Source organism: Acanthopagrus latus, chromosome 13 (genome assembly GCF_904848185.1).
Source record: "Acanthopagrus latus isolate v.2019 chromosome 13, fAcaLat1.1, whole genome shotgun sequence".
NCBI lineage: Eukaryota > Metazoa > Chordata > Actinopteri > Spariformes > Sparidae > Acanthopagrus > Acanthopagrus latus.
The window spans coordinates 15435250-15450331 of record NC_051051.1 but is presented as its reverse complement, the minus strand read 5'-3'; the positions used below and the strand labels follow the sequence as shown (position 1 = coordinate 15450331).

General features: G+C 43.0%; 1 protein-coding gene across 7 annotated transcripts in view; it reads right to left on the bottom strand.

Moving 5' to 3' along the window:
* The window catches only part of sptbn4a (spectrin, beta, non-erythrocytic 4a), a 58339-nt gene that overhangs the window by 4356 nt on the left and 38901 nt on the right, over positions 1–15082 (bottom strand). For all 7 annotated transcript variants that reach the window (XM_037120535.1, XM_037120534.1, XM_037120538.1 and 4 more), the window contains 17 exons: positions 13376–13639; positions 12006–12239; positions 11675–11764; positions 11303–11581; positions 11076–11206; positions 10695–10899; positions 9144–9389; positions 8877–9011; positions 8311–8552; positions 6249–6387; positions 6043–6127; positions 5501–5712; positions 3692–5142; positions 3477–3537; positions 3111–3379; positions 2074–2244; positions 1871–1913 (listed from right to left, as the gene is read on the bottom strand). In XM_037120535.1, the coding sequence (XP_036976430.1) occupies positions 1871–1913; positions 2074–2244; positions 3111–3379; positions 3477–3537; positions 3692–5142; positions 5501–5712; positions 6043–6127; positions 6249–6387; positions 8311–8552; positions 8877–9011; positions 9144–9389; positions 10695–10899; positions 11076–11206; positions 11303–11581; positions 11675–11764; positions 12006–12239; positions 13376–13639 (4257 nt within the window). The remainder of the gene's footprint in view (positions 1–1870; positions 1914–2073; positions 2245–3110; positions 3380–3476; positions 3538–3691; positions 5143–5500; positions 5713–6042; positions 6128–6248; positions 6388–8310; positions 8553–8876; positions 9012–9143; positions 9390–10694; positions 10900–11075; positions 11207–11302; positions 11582–11674; positions 11765–12005; positions 12240–13375; positions 13640–15082) is intronic.

Below are 15082 nucleotides of genomic sequence, written 5' to 3'. Positions count from 1 at the left end.
GTCTCCAGTACAGACAGTGACAATAGAATTGAACATGACCTTGAAAGAGTGGTGGAAGGAAGTACTCCGATCTAATATAACAACTTACAACAATACTACATTGCAAACAAAAGGCCTGCGTTCAAAGTATTATGAGCAAATGAAGCTGATGAACAACTCCAACCAGTACTTATCCCTGACCATCGTAACATTGTGTTTCAAAAGGCTATTCGCCAGAGAGCACCAGAAAGTGGCATTTCCCCTCAGAGATGCCGTAGGGCAAGAGTTGTTGATAGTGATATATGGAGAGGAAATGAAAACAAGTATGTTGCTGCTCAGTGCACTTACATTAAGTCTCCATGCCCCGTTTATTATTTTCTTATTCAACCAGCTTAGTTAGGGGAGCCCAAGACACTCAGTTAAATTTGTGTCAGTAGTCCTGAGGCGATTTTACACTCAGTTTTCTGAGCTCAGCATCCTTGGCTCGTCATCCAACATTGTTTTGTGCACATGAGGCTGATCAAAGCTAAGTTACGGACATGTGGTGCAGAATTTTTGGAGTTTTCCTCTGCAGGGTGAGATTCATGTCAGAGCAAAGGTGAGAAACAGTGGCGGCTACAGTGGTGAGCTAACAGCAACTGCTGCCTGAGGACAACACTGAGGGGACACGCTGCCTCAAATTCATAAGCAACAATGTCATCGTCCATCACAATGTTTCACTATAGACATTGATATATGCCAATTTGGCATACATCACCCAACCCTAGTATGTACATACTGTTACTTTTATCGCAACCATGCCTATATTCAGTACATAATAAGTGCTATAATCACTGTCTCAATAGACATCTTTCCCTTTTTGCTTTCATGTAGTGTTGTTATGGAGGTGTGGCAAAGCTGCCAACCGCCAACCGACTGATGCAACACTGGATCGCTGGAAAGCAGGGAGGTCCATAAATACACCTGCAATTGTCGCTTCTTGAAATCTTCGAAATTGCCAGTTTAAAGCATCAGCAGTGGAAGCAGTCATTCTACAGCAAAATTTCGCCTGTGACAGATATATTATAAATATCACATTATTCGATTCTGACTCATCAATGTTCAAGCAGTGTTTTACTGTTGTAGCTGCTTGAGTTGGAGCTAGTATTTAACTACATTATGGGTAGTTGGGTATTTTAGACCAGTGGTTTGCTACCTTATGGGTTATATGATGCATGTGAGGGGTTATGAGAGGATTAATGGGGCTCGAACAAAGACATTTTTTTTTGATACGTCAGTGTGTTTTTTGGTTTTGTGGACTCTGTTCTGATCTTTTTCTTTGTCAGAAATATTTGTCAATTTTAACTGTTACTGGCCTCAAACAGTTACTTAAATGACAATATCTAAGGAGTTGGAGGATAAATGTTTGAGGGGAAACGCTGTGACATTTATAGTTTTGAAAAGTTTGTCAATCTTTTTGTGCTGGTTTAATCTTAAACTGTGTTGTTGTTGTGTTTGCTGCTAATAAGCTATATAGCCTGAAAACTGGAATCTGCAGCTCAATTTGGTTGTTTGTTCAACAAGTTACAGTGCTGTACAATACGCATGTTCATAGTTCTAAGTTGATGAGGCAGAGACTTAAGCAGCAAAGCTAATGTGTGTTGTTCAGTCCATGGCTCTTATGTCATCCACAGTAGCAGGCTGCTGTCTGGGTCAGTGTCACTGTCTGCTCTATTACAGAATGAAGAATTAAGTCAACTTTTAATATTATTGAAACTGTGGCAGACCTAATCTATAAAGTTGTAGTGTCTCTCTCATAGACGTCTTGTGTGGTGCATCGAAGGTCTAAAGTAAAGGACTGAGTCTTAATGTCTGCTTCTGTTAAACATGATTTAAATATGAATGTTCTTACCTCATCTTTTGCATGGAATGCAAAGTTGTTTCCATCGTTCATTCTGTTCAGAGAAGATCAACAGGGATTGTCAGTACTGCCCTTATCAGTCTAATGAATAACATACTACAATATTTTGTGTTGTGAGGTTTCAATCTTAAATCTGGTGTTGTTTTTAATTTCAAAGATAATGTACAAAAATGCCACAATAAAGCAGCTCTTACTGAAGAATGAAGACATTTTTCTTCTTCTTGTATCCCATTGTAGGATCAAATGTGCAGTTACTAAGGTCAACGGGAGGCTCTTCATTGTACGTTGTGGTATGGTTCCTTGCATCCTTGTAGAAGGTCAGCTTTCCCTCTTTCAGCACACAATATACGTTCACCCAGGACTTGCTGTAAAATCGGAATTACACATTAAGCGGATGTTAACAGATTACGATTCTGGACATGACTTGGGCCAAATGGATGTAACTCTTCTCAAATTATTATTTGTTGCTTCTACCATAATAAACATTATATGACACAGTCATTACGAAGGTACAAGAATTGAATTTGGAAATTTATCTAACGCTACTTTGCTTTAAGTGATTGGCTAAACCATTCCCCCTTATTACTGCTACTATGATTATTGTGCTTTCTGTTCTTACACAGCACAAACACAGTTTACAATAAAAGCAGTTGCAGATTTACCAATGGAATTCTTTATAATTTCAAAAACACTGGAGTACCATTTTTGGACATGGAAAGACAAAAGCAGTCATCTTCTTCTAGCAGCTGATGACTTTGTGGGTTGAAATGTCATCGTCAGATTGGTATAAACTAGCTACATGAGTTGGTTGAAAACACTGTCACTGACTTTTACATTTTTCCGCTGTTAAAAACCACCATTTGCAAGAGAGGTCTTAAATATGCATTTTATCACTACATAAGAGATACTTTGCAAAAAGCTACTTTTCATATGAAAAAGCATCTTCACCCAATGAACCATGTAGGGGACAGTGATTTTTTTATTCCTTACAGTTTTGTTCTTGTGCGTTTGATTTTGAAAGCACGTCAATAAACATCACTAAAAAAACTCTTCAAATGGTGTTTTTCTTTTTTTTTTCAGAACCCCATTCCAACTGCCTCAACAGTTGGGGAAATCCAAAGCTAAACAGGTGATGTGACTCGATATGATTGCAACAATTGGATAATTGCTGGACAGGTTTGGTTTAAGGTTTAAGCTTTGTCTATTTAATGATTTATCATAAGTGCTGTACCTATTCGGGCTTCTCTGCTGAGCTTCAAGGTCAGAGGTGGTAGCCTTTTTGCGGTAGAGGAAGCCTTCGTTATGGGCAGTGTGTGAAGGTGGCTGAGGTGTCGTTGGGGCACCAGTAGCTGGAGCTGAACGAGAACGGCGGGTCTCCTCAGGCTCTTTTGGACGGGGCCTCCTCCTGGGTTTTGGGCGGTCCCTGGCACGAGGGCGTCCGTCAAAACGAGTCACAGGTGCTGAGAGGCTGCTAGGAGGCCGATAAGGCTCTCCCCGTGCCTTAGACAGCAGAGAAATAAGGATCATGACTCCAAGACGCAAAGACAAATTACCATATACAACATTAATATGATACACTGTAAGCAGGCTAACTCACATTTGCTGCTTCTCTCTCCTGGACTTGTTCTACAATCTCTGCCATGGTGGATCTCTTCTCCCTGTAATGAGTCACCAAAACAGTGAACACAATCATTATGTGACCCTAAAAATCATTAGGATCACGCTGGACAATGCTGACAAGGCAAACTGGAAAGCCAAATTTTGTTACCATCATTTAAATTTTACTGTCACCAGCACAACTCATTCACATACCCTGAGCGTTTGTCAGAGCCCTCCTTAACAGAGCCCTCCAGGTCACTCGAGTCCTGCCTCTGCAGCCTTTGCTTGCTGCTCCCCTCCTGTTCACTGGATGACTGCCTCTCCAGGCGCCTCCTGTAGCGCTCCTGACGCACTATGAGCGGCAGCTCGTTGAGCCTGGCCTGGATCTCCTGTTCACTGGAGGTCTGTCTACCCAGCTTGTATTCCCTCTCTCTCCTCAGATGGTCCATCTGAGGATCAGAGCGACTGCCACGGGGATCCCTCTGGAGGCGGCCATGGAGGAGCTCCAGCCCTGACTCTGGACCCATATCAGCCATTGGGATGTCCCCAAACTGTTCCCGCTGCACTCTACTGGCTTCTAGGAGGGGGTTTACAGCCTTGTGGATGTGGTTGATCCTGGGCTGCATGAAGTCAGCCTTCAGGTGCTGCCATGCATATGCCATTTTAGGGTCCATGATGCCACCACTCTGCGCCAGGTAACCAGAGCTACCCAGACTTCCACTGCTGTAATGGTTTTGTGCCAGATAGCCTGAGCTACCCATTCCCCCACTGCTCTGATAATTATGTGCTAGGTATGCAGAACTCACCATGTTAGGCTGCTGTGCTAAATACCCAGAGCTTCCCAAATTAGGCTGTTGTGCCAAATACCCAGAACTCCCCATATTAGGCTGTTGTGCCAAATACCCAGAACTCCCCATATTTGGCTGTTGTGCCAAATACCCAGAACTCCCCATATTGGGCTGTTGTGCCAAATACCCAGAGCTCCCCATATTAGGCTGTTGTGCCAAATATCCTGTACTCCCTAAATTAGGCTGCTGTCCCAAATACCCAGAACTTCCCATGTTTTGTGTTTGGCCCAAATATCCAGAACTGCCCATATTCTGCTGAGGCATAAAGCCAGGGCTTCCCATTCCTCCACTGCTTGGCTGCTGAGCTAGGTTACCTGAACTTCCTAACCTGCCACTGGCTAGATGGTTTTGCACCCCACCCACACACCCAGTATTCAGCCCAAAGTACCCAGAGCTCTCTGCACTGCCAGCAGTTTGATGGTTTATACCCAGATAAGAAGAAGTGTCCGCTCCACCACTCTGTGAGGTCAGCGCAGAGAAACCGGAGTCACTTCCACCTCCAGCTGCCTGGTGGTTCATCCCAAGGTACGAGGAGCCCACCAACTTGCACTGTTGCTCCAGTCCAGAGTAGCCTGATCCATTAATAACCGGGTTGTAGCTGGCTAGGGTTGAGGAAAATCTCTGGGTTGCAGCGGTGGCACCTAGATCCAGACTGGTCTGTAAGGGTTTGTGTTCTATATGCGCCTGCACCGTCTGCCTCAAGAAAGGTGAGGTAGCACTGGTTGAGGGAACACTGGGCGTCAGACAAGATAATGGGAACATCCTTCGGCTGGAGAGTGGGGTTGTCTTTTTCTCCTCCTCTTTTTTCTTCTCAGCCTAAAGAGAGAGTCAACTAAATAACTAACGGCACTAAACAAACCCAAATCAAACCAAAAATCAAACACACGATGGTCCAATAAAAGCTATAAAGAATGATTTGCTCAAACCAGTCTCTTTTTGTGGCTACTAAACAATGGAGCATGAAAGTCAAATGGGGGGTGCAGTGAGTGAGGGTACAGGACATGCAGTAAACGTCATGAGGCAGATTTAAGCCCATAACGATGCAAACCCATGGCATGCACACATGCCTGCTAAGCAAACATAACATCCCAAGGTCACATTTTTTTTTTCCTGTAGCAGCATTAAATTGTGACTCCACCAAACTGATTAAACATTTATCTACAGTCAAGCTTACTGCGGAAAGCTGGCGGAGAGAGCTGAAGCGTTCTTTCCAGGTTACAGCAGCCTTGCGGAAGGCCTCATGGCGAAGGATGAGCTGCTCAACCTCGTCTGTTTGGGCCCGGGCCTCTCCTCCCTCTGGCTCCTTGGAGGTGATCAGCGGCTCCTTGGCCTTCAGCCAGGCTTCTGCCTTCACCGTCTCCTGGGCAAATTGGAACCTTTCCTGTTCTGGAGGTGACAGCAGACCAGCAGTACTGTTACCATCACACCACCACTACATTTTAATGCACACTCCAGTAGCAATGGTTGCGTGTACATTATGGTGATATTCACTGTATGTGTGAGATCACAGTTCGGATGTATAACTTATCACTTCAGTCATGTTCAGAGTAAGTGTGTAACGTTCAGCTCAAACAAGAAGAACAATAAGATTCATACATGATTCATGATAAGAGGACAACGTGGAAAAACCATTTACAGTCTGAACCCATTTGACATTTAACATGGTGTTGTGTTAAGAGCTGCCTCTGCACTGATGTAGTCATCTCTTCTACTCACTGCGCTGTAACTTTTCCTGGTGTTTGTCCCATTTTTCAATAAGATCCTTCTGCTTAGCCAGAAGGCTGTCCAACTTCTCTTTGATCTGTGATGACAGACAGCTTGCAGTCATGACCACAACCACACATCTTAAGTAATTGTATGCTTTTATGTATTCTTTTGTGGTATGTGTGATATTCATATGGGTTTTACTGTTTTTGTCTGACCTCCTCAGATGCAGGATTGCCTGCAGCTATCAGGATCTTGCCGAGATCTGCACACTGCTGTATTGTCTTGCTGCGGCCGTCTACTTTGGCTTTCAGCTCCTGATGTTGTTTCATCATCCCCTCCAGAGCCATCAAATCCCTAAGAAAGGGACAGATCAGATTATTTAGTTAAGATTTAGCAACAAATAATATTAAGGAATCCTAATAACAACAGACTGTAAAATGTTAGCTGAATAATTCCCAAGTATTCTCCTTTACAAACTGTAATAGAGTGCTGCAGGAAGTAGTGCTAACACCCAGAATCAGAAACTCGTCTTGAAGTCAACACTCACACCTATAAAATACATCATCCCTGCTGCTCTCTATATAGTGGTGTTAAAATGATAAGTCAATCAATAAGTCGACTGTCAGAGTTTCTAGTTACTGGCGTGGCTCGAGGGACAGTCCGAACTACCAGATGAGTGTATATGTAATTTGTGAAAGACATTCATGGTGCCCAGAAGAATAATAATAATGACTTTGGTGATCAGCTGACTTATCCTCTAGTGCCAGCAGCTGAACCAGCTTACACCTTCCTCACACAAACAGACAATGTAATACCTCCATGGACACAACATGATAAACCCCTCTGATATTTGTCTCTATAGCCTTTTATGCTGACAGCACCCGCTGCGTAATTCTTGTTTACAATGAGCATTACAGCCTCACAGAATCACTGGACTGGTTATTTACTCTTAGTACTGTTTTTCTTTCTCCCAGAGATTATTTTTGGAGCCTTTAAACTCTATGTCTTATACTGCTTGTAAAGAAATGGACAGGGAATTTTGGGAGACATGCAACAAAGAGTGGGTCTGAACTAGGTACCTTATGGTTGCATGTTTAGTTTTTTAGGTCGGTTTCAGGCCACCATTCGCCTAAGAGGTAAATGGACAATGATTTTGATATTAAATCAATCATCGAATTCAGCTGAAAACACTTAATGGTCCCAGCTTCACAAATGTAAGCACTTGACAATTTAATCTATATAACTTGGGATAACAAATCACAGATTTGAAGCATCCTTGTCATTGTAAATCACAGAACATCTCTGGGTTTTGGATAGTTCCTTGAACTGGGCATTTTCGACATTGATATTATTGACTTGAACAAGTCAGGATAGTCACTTCAAAGCAGTTACACATCCCAAGACCAACTTTACAAATAGCTGTGTGTAATTATAAAAAGTATGGCACAGTTGTGTCACTGCCACCATCAGGAAGAAAACACAAACTATCCCCTGCTGCAGAGAGAAAACTGGTCAGGACTGTCAAGAGCCAACAAAAAAAACACTAAAAAGCAAGTCTGCAATGAATTAGAAGCTGCTAGAAGACAGGTGACAGTGTCAACAGTCAAGTGTGTTTTGCATTAACATGGGCTGAGCAAAACAGAAGGCCCTTGCTCCTGATGTGATGTCTTAAAGCTCACCTTTAGTTTGCTGCTGATCATATGGTCAAAGAAAAAACTTTCGGGAGGAAAACTCTGTGGTCAAATGAAGAAATCATTGGAACTCAAGACTGCAAGTTCTTTACATGTGTATATAGACTTTTGACCATGGCTGAATAAAATTGCTGAAAACAGATAATTCTTTCTTAAACCCAAGGTGGCGTCTTCAAATGTCTTGTTTTGCTCAACCATCAGTCCTATGACATACGAAAAAGCTGAAAATCTCCATAACTTAGAAATTGTTACAAGAGAATTTCTGACATTTTTATTTTATTTATTGCACAGTGGAACTGGCTGGGTGAAATGACAAATAATGGCAATGAATATATTGTAAAATGTATTGCCAAAAATACTTCATATGTAAAATTGAATAACAGATGTCATATAAGATTAGGTCAAGGTGGCAGCCTACTTCAACACAGTCATGAAATTATCTACAGGGACAGCGCAAGACCACAAATACTTTTGGTTTAACTGAACACTAAAGCATAAAATGCAGTTACTAAACCCCAACCATACACTGTATACAATAGGATGTATGCACAACATCTTAAGTGGTATAGATGGTCAGATGTCTTACCTTGGCTCATCCCATCCTATCTGGCCCATGATGCCCTCCATCCACATCAGGTTTTCACGCACCACTGAGAAGAACTGCACCTTGTCGGTTACTGAGGTGACCTGGACGCGGCTGGCCTCACAAGAGCTCAGCAGCTCCTTCCACGCCTCCATCACTTCCTGCTCTTTGACCATGATGGCCTCAGCTTTCTCACCAGCATAGATGGTTCTCAGCTGGGCAGCGTTCTCCTGCAGCTGCCTCACCTGCAACAAGACAGGATGAAGAGAGTTAGTGGCTGAAGCTAGAAGAATGATTGTGTTTGTAGGAAACACACTGAACTGAAGTGATTTCATTAGAGGTTATGACTGTTGATAGAACAAAACAAGATATTTAAAACAAGCACAAACAAACAGGAATGTATTAAAATATATTTCTATATATTCTAAGGGTTAGATTATCCGTGGATATGGCAAAAGATTCAGTTTTTTGTCAGACGTATGTTCGGTGAAATTTATATGCCCTCATCGCAGTGCATCGCATGAGTAGAAAGTACAGTGTGTGACTCAGAAAGAGATCAGATCACTTGCCTGTGCGACTAGCAGTTGAAGGGCATGCTCAAAAGAGTGCATGAGTCTCTGCAGGGTGGCTGGGTTGGTGATGTTGGCTTGGCACGCCCTCACCTCTGGCAGCTGCTTCATCTTGCCCGCGATCTGAGCCAAGACCTACAACACAGGACAGCATCGTCATGAGCGTTTTAAAAATAGAAGCCGCATGTCCCAGACTGTCTACCTTTGAAACGGCGATGAAGAGCACTGTACACCTGAATCACAGGCTGGTATTTGTTTTGACTGTACCTCTTTGCAGTCAGTGAAGAACTTGTGCAGCTGGTGCGATGCTGCCAACATCTGTCTGCGGGTCTCCATCAGCTCCAGGAGGTCGGCCCACGACTCGTTCAGGCCGTCCTTCCACTCAGCGATGGTGGCTGCGTCCGAGTGGCCGCAGTCTATCATCTCGTTCACCATTTTGTTCACCTGCTCCATGCGCTGCTGGCCAATGTTGTTGGTTTCTGTGGCAAACTTGGTGAATTTCTCCTGGAGCACCTGGAACACACATAAACAACACAACACTACAGGGACTGGACACAAGAACATTTTGTTACAATGCTGTCAAATAAATTGATGCAAATGTACTCCCTTTGTGAGGCTCATGATACTTTAAGACAATTTTTGAGACATTTTTGAGGCTTTCTATACTGCCAGTTATGCTCGCTCTCATCCATCAACCTTCAGTCCTCTAGCCCGTAATCTGGAAACCAACCGAGGTCTGCCACCGTCAAGGATGTTTCTATTCCTTAAATGTGTCTAAGTCAGGGGAGATGAAGATCTTAGAATGAGGAACCACAGGTCTAATTTTGTATTTGTTGTTGTTCTGTTAGAATCTGCTGAGTGACTAGTCAGTAGATTTAATGTGACAGAAAAACTGTAGTACTGGCCAGTAAAGAAAAAATATAATAAAGATAAAAAATAAATAAATAAATAAGGGGTGGATTTGTGTATCTGGGGAAATGGTAATAACAGCACCAACCATCTGTATTCTAGAGCCAAACATTTTGATGCTGGAAAACATATAGCTACACAGAGACACAGACACAGTTGTCCTTCAGTCCTGAGCCTATAGCCTTTTACAAAGAAATTATAGGTTTTAGAGATAGAGCATTTATAGCTGTTTTATTGCTCTCTCGTGTCCGCTACGTTCTTTCCCTAAAAAAACTAAGCAGCCATTAAACATCAGGTGTTTTTCTTTCAAACTGCCACTTTATTAATTCCACCCATTAGGACAGTTGCAATGCTATACATCATGAGTTATTGCTGTCCCCTCAAAATGATGCTGTATTGACATTGAGAATGTCCCGATGGTAAACAAAATTAAGGGTGAGTCCTTGTGTCGCATAGCCTTCCGCAAAAAGATTTTGGATATTTTTGCATCTGGCTCACAAAACCTCAACGGTAGTCATGTACTTTATGGTCATTTTTGTGGCTGTAGCTTGTGTATATCAGTGTTGATACAATTGTCCAGCCTATCTAGGACATAAACTGACAAGAATAATGACAGTGAGTTGTTATTTAGAGTAGAACACTTCTCATAGCCAAAACAGTACACATAAAACTGGTCTATTTGGAGATTTTCAAGTAAGATTGTTTTATTACAATCCTACAGTTATGAATGATTAATTTAACCACCACTACTTGTTTCACTTATTGCATAAACAATGCAACTGTATTTCATTGTTCTGATGCTACATATTCCTATGATTATATGATCATGGTTCATGGTGTAAAATTATTGGACTATAAAAGTTTAGAATCTCCTGTCATCAGAGTAGTGCAGCATGCTGATGGACTGACCGTGACATCCTCCAGGTCTTGGCCCAGCTCAGTAGAACTTGCCACCCCTTCACGCTCAGTGATCCACTTCTCTAGCTCTTCCACATCCTTGTTGAGCTGGTAGAGCCAGTACTGCTGCTCCAGCTTGGTCTTCCTGTGCTCGACCATGTCTTTCAGAGACACATACAGCCGGTCTATGTGGGACTGCTGCTTGGTGATTTGCTCACTGTGGAATATTGAGAGAAAAAAAAAAACGTAGCAGCTACCAATAAGATGAGCATTGATAATATCACCCTAATATTATCCAACACTGTAGATAGAGCATGAAATCTTAACTTTCCTCTTTTCTACAGCTATATATGTGCTCGGTGAGTGCATATGTGATGGTGGTTCATTCCACACCTATCTGGGTGTCCAAGTTCAAGAAGATGCTGGCACTGCTGGGACAGCATGCCTACAGTCTCTGCATATGTTTCCACTGTTTGCTCCAGAGCCAGGTGGGCCTTCAGCAGCTGCAGCGTGCTTGCCTCGTCCTGAAAATATCAGAATAATGAAAAGATGTAGGTTTCACATGTTCACTTAAGATGTTTGCTAACAAAGACCTGTGTGACTATAAGGTCCATCCTTACCGAGCCTTTTTCTTCATTGACCAGGTGAAGCTTCTGACCTGACAGCCAGGACTCCACTTTAGCTGCCTCACTGTAGTACTGCTGAGATTGCAGAGTGGCGTCCAGCAACACAGACCTCCTCTCTGTCTCCAGCTGCAAAACCTCCCACAGCTGGCGCACATGCCCCGCCCCTTCACGCACAAACTCCACCTCAGGGGTCCTCAGTGAAGCGATAATCCCCGCCCTGTCCAGAACCTCCTCAACACGAGCCCGCCGTCCTGTCAGCTCCCTCTGGAGTGTCTAAAGGAACGATCAGAGATAAGTGGTAAGAGGTGAAGCACGTTTCGGCCACATTTCAACTGATCATGGCCAAATGTCATATTTGACACTTACCTGGTTCTTTTTAACATGCTGCTGTACACTCTGGAGGTTATTCCCATAATCCTTACAGGAGGCCACGGGAAGCCTCTCTTGAATCCACAGCTATCACGTAACAACAGTCAGGTCATTACATATTCAGTTTATGTAAGGATCTATGTACAGTATTAAACATGGAAAGCATCAGTGAGACACATGAGCTTTGTACATTAATTAAATCTTTCAAATTCTGATTCCTTAAATGTATGTGACATAACAGCATCAACCTTAACACACTAACTCTGACAGATGAAGCAGAGGATACTTATAACTTAAAAGGATTGTAAAAAAATAGGTTGGCACTCACTATCTCATCCTCCAGGTCTTGGGCGACTTGGTGCATCTCTTTGGAAGCCAGCAGGATACGGCGTCTCTCCTTCAGGGGTTCAATGAGGCGGACAATGCGGGTCTCTACCCCGTCTGACTGCTCGCCACCCTCCCTGTCACCTGCCGCCAGCCCTCGCTGGGGTAGGCAGACCCCCTGCAAGCTTCCCAAGTCTCCCACATCCTTGTAAAAGTCCCCTATCTGAGACTCCATAGCCTGCACCAGAGGGAAGGACAAGGTCATTTTATAGCCATATGACGGATGGACAGACACAGTACATCAGCCTCTTTCCTATCAGAACATTTCAGGGTTATGTAAGCAGGCTGTCTCACTTTAAGGAAAAAAAGAATATAGTGCATTTTTTAATGCCACTGATCCTCGTGTTTGAGAACATGCCACAACAGCGGCCTCTTCGGACACATGTCCGAGCTGAGGTAAATTACATAAACAACAATGAGCTGAGGTATGCAGTCTGTCAAAAGCATTAGCTACATAAGGGGAGAGAGTTTTAGTCACAGAAATATTTCTCATGGGCAAAGGTGCTGTGGAGGTTGAAATAAAAATTTTGGTTGAGGTAAACATCACAGGGTGGAGTCAAGGTTTAAATCATTTGGCCAACCGAAGCCCACTGGTAGTCTGAAATACATGCAGCAGGACTCAAGGACTAAATTATCATTTCATATTTCAAACACTTGTTTAAATGTTTTGAGGTACTTTACATTATTATAGTATTTAAATGTGATGCCACTTTATACCTCTGTATCTTTTGACCTAGGTGTGCTCTTCAGAAACCTCCCAAAACCTTTTCCTGCTGAGAATTAAATGTTACGATTTAAAGCAGTTTTTTGCCACACACTCAAACAACATGTGCAGTGAAATACGGGGTGGCAACCTCTTGAGGCTCCGTTCAAATAAAGAGTACAGTAAAGAAGAAAATGAGATTAAAAGTAAGAATTAGAAAAAATATATATATACAGGACAAAAAGACTTAAAAGATTAAAAAAAAATATTAAATACATGTAATATAAGGATTACAATAAATAACATGAAGTGCTTGCACAGACTGTAGCTGGGTTCCTTCTATAGATAAAAAAAAATGTCTAATGTACAGATGTCACTACAAAATAGTAGTTTGGAGACTCTTGAGTGTTAGACAAGGTGGGAGATATGCAGAAGTAAGAGTATGAACAATTACGGTGGAAACTCAACCAACATAATCAGTTGTGACTGAAGCAGCTCCTTTTCACATGTGAAAGTGTTTCATATATGAAAGAATCATTTGGGTCTGAGTAAAATAATTTGGCAACAACAGACAATCTCTTAGAGAGACCCTGTAGATCCTTGAGACTTGCCTGGAATTTCTGGAGCTGCTCATTGAAAGTGGGCAGATGGTGTGCCTGCTCCAGCTGGGGGGGCTGCCGCTCCAGGTGGGAGAGCTGGTTGTCGAGGTCCGAGTAGCTCTTCACAGCCGGTTCTGGCTTGTTGTTTTCAAAGAGCTGCCGGGCCTTGGCTTTGGTCGTGGTTTCCAGGTCGGACCAGCACTCTCTGATCTCCTCCAGCTTCTGCTGCACCACTGAACGCAGCTCCGGCTTCTCCTGGATCAGCTCCTGACCCTCCTGCAGATACAAAGTGTTAAACTGCATGACATATTTAAGATCGATCACAAGATCACTTTAATGTAGGTTACTTGGGATTTGCATACGCGCTAAAGCTATCCTTCTTAAAAATGACATTATGTGGCGGACTGTCATTTCTTGGCTGAGTGACTTTTTGCGTCTCGCTTGTATACCACTTTAATGTCAGCTGTTACTTCCAGGGATGGTTCTTATGGGCTGAGACGATTGTTGCTTCACTTGGTACCAGAGATCTGGGAACTGTACAACTGCTGCAAAGAACTGTCAACCATTTTAGATTTCAAGCACAAAGACAATCTTTGTCTAAATCAAAATATATAATGATTGTAAGTGGATTTTATGTTCCATGACAATGATTTTTACATAGCTGGTGAACGGAAGCGGTGTCCAAAGAAAGAGCTATATGATATTGTGCTAAACAGCCCCACTGAAAATCTCCACACCTCCACACATCACACTGTTCCTAACCATGAATGTGGATCCTGTTTTTTCATCTGTTGTATGTATGAAATTATATCAGAAAGGAGAATAACGTGGATAGTGCTGAAAGTGAGTGGCTAAATTCAGTTTTGTCCCCCAAAATAGCTTGGGAAAACACATCTCCATGCCAAGGCTGGAGCCCCCTGCTTTGCAGAGAAGCAGGTGTAGGGAGCAAAGTTTGGCCTGGGGCTGACCTAAAAATCATGCATGGCAAGTCTAATAAACCCCTGTTCTGTCCTTCGCCTGTGCTCCTCTGCTCCTCTGCTCCTCTTCCCTCCACTAAATCTTAGGCTTTGTTCATGACGTGATCTGGATGGGGAGATGCGGTGAGATCAAAGCTTGTGGCGTTTTCCCTGTGTCAATGAAGCTCTTCCCCGAACAAGATTATTAGCAGTCTCCTCCCATACCTAGACTTAGGGGAGTAGGAGGTGTTTTCCTTCTGTGACAAGATTTTGGATATTTTTGCATCTGACTCACAAAAGCTCACTTACAGTGTATATCTTCACACCTGATAATGTTGCAGAATTCTATATGCTTAACATTCTTATGTCACATTTGATAGTGCGTGATGTATTCATTAGTTACTTAGCTTGATTTGTAATAACAACCGTGCATATGTTGGATTTCATCTTCTAAATTCTTCTTCTCTCCTTTATCGTTCACAGAGAGCTGGACCTATATCCTATGGCTTTCATAATGCAGTGCTGCATTCCTCCTCTTGGCACAGGCTCTCTGCTTAACTGCTGCTAGCGCTCACTCTCTCACATCCCTCTCTCTCGCTCCTATCTTCCCTCAGCCTCGCTCTCCCTCCCATAATGCAGAGCTAGCAGAAAGCAGGTCTCTCTCTCTCTCTCCTCTCTTGGCTTTACTGACACACAGAGTGAGGCAGAGGGAGAAGAAATCAGAGAGGGGGTGGGAGGAGAGGAGAGGAAAGGAGAGGAGAAA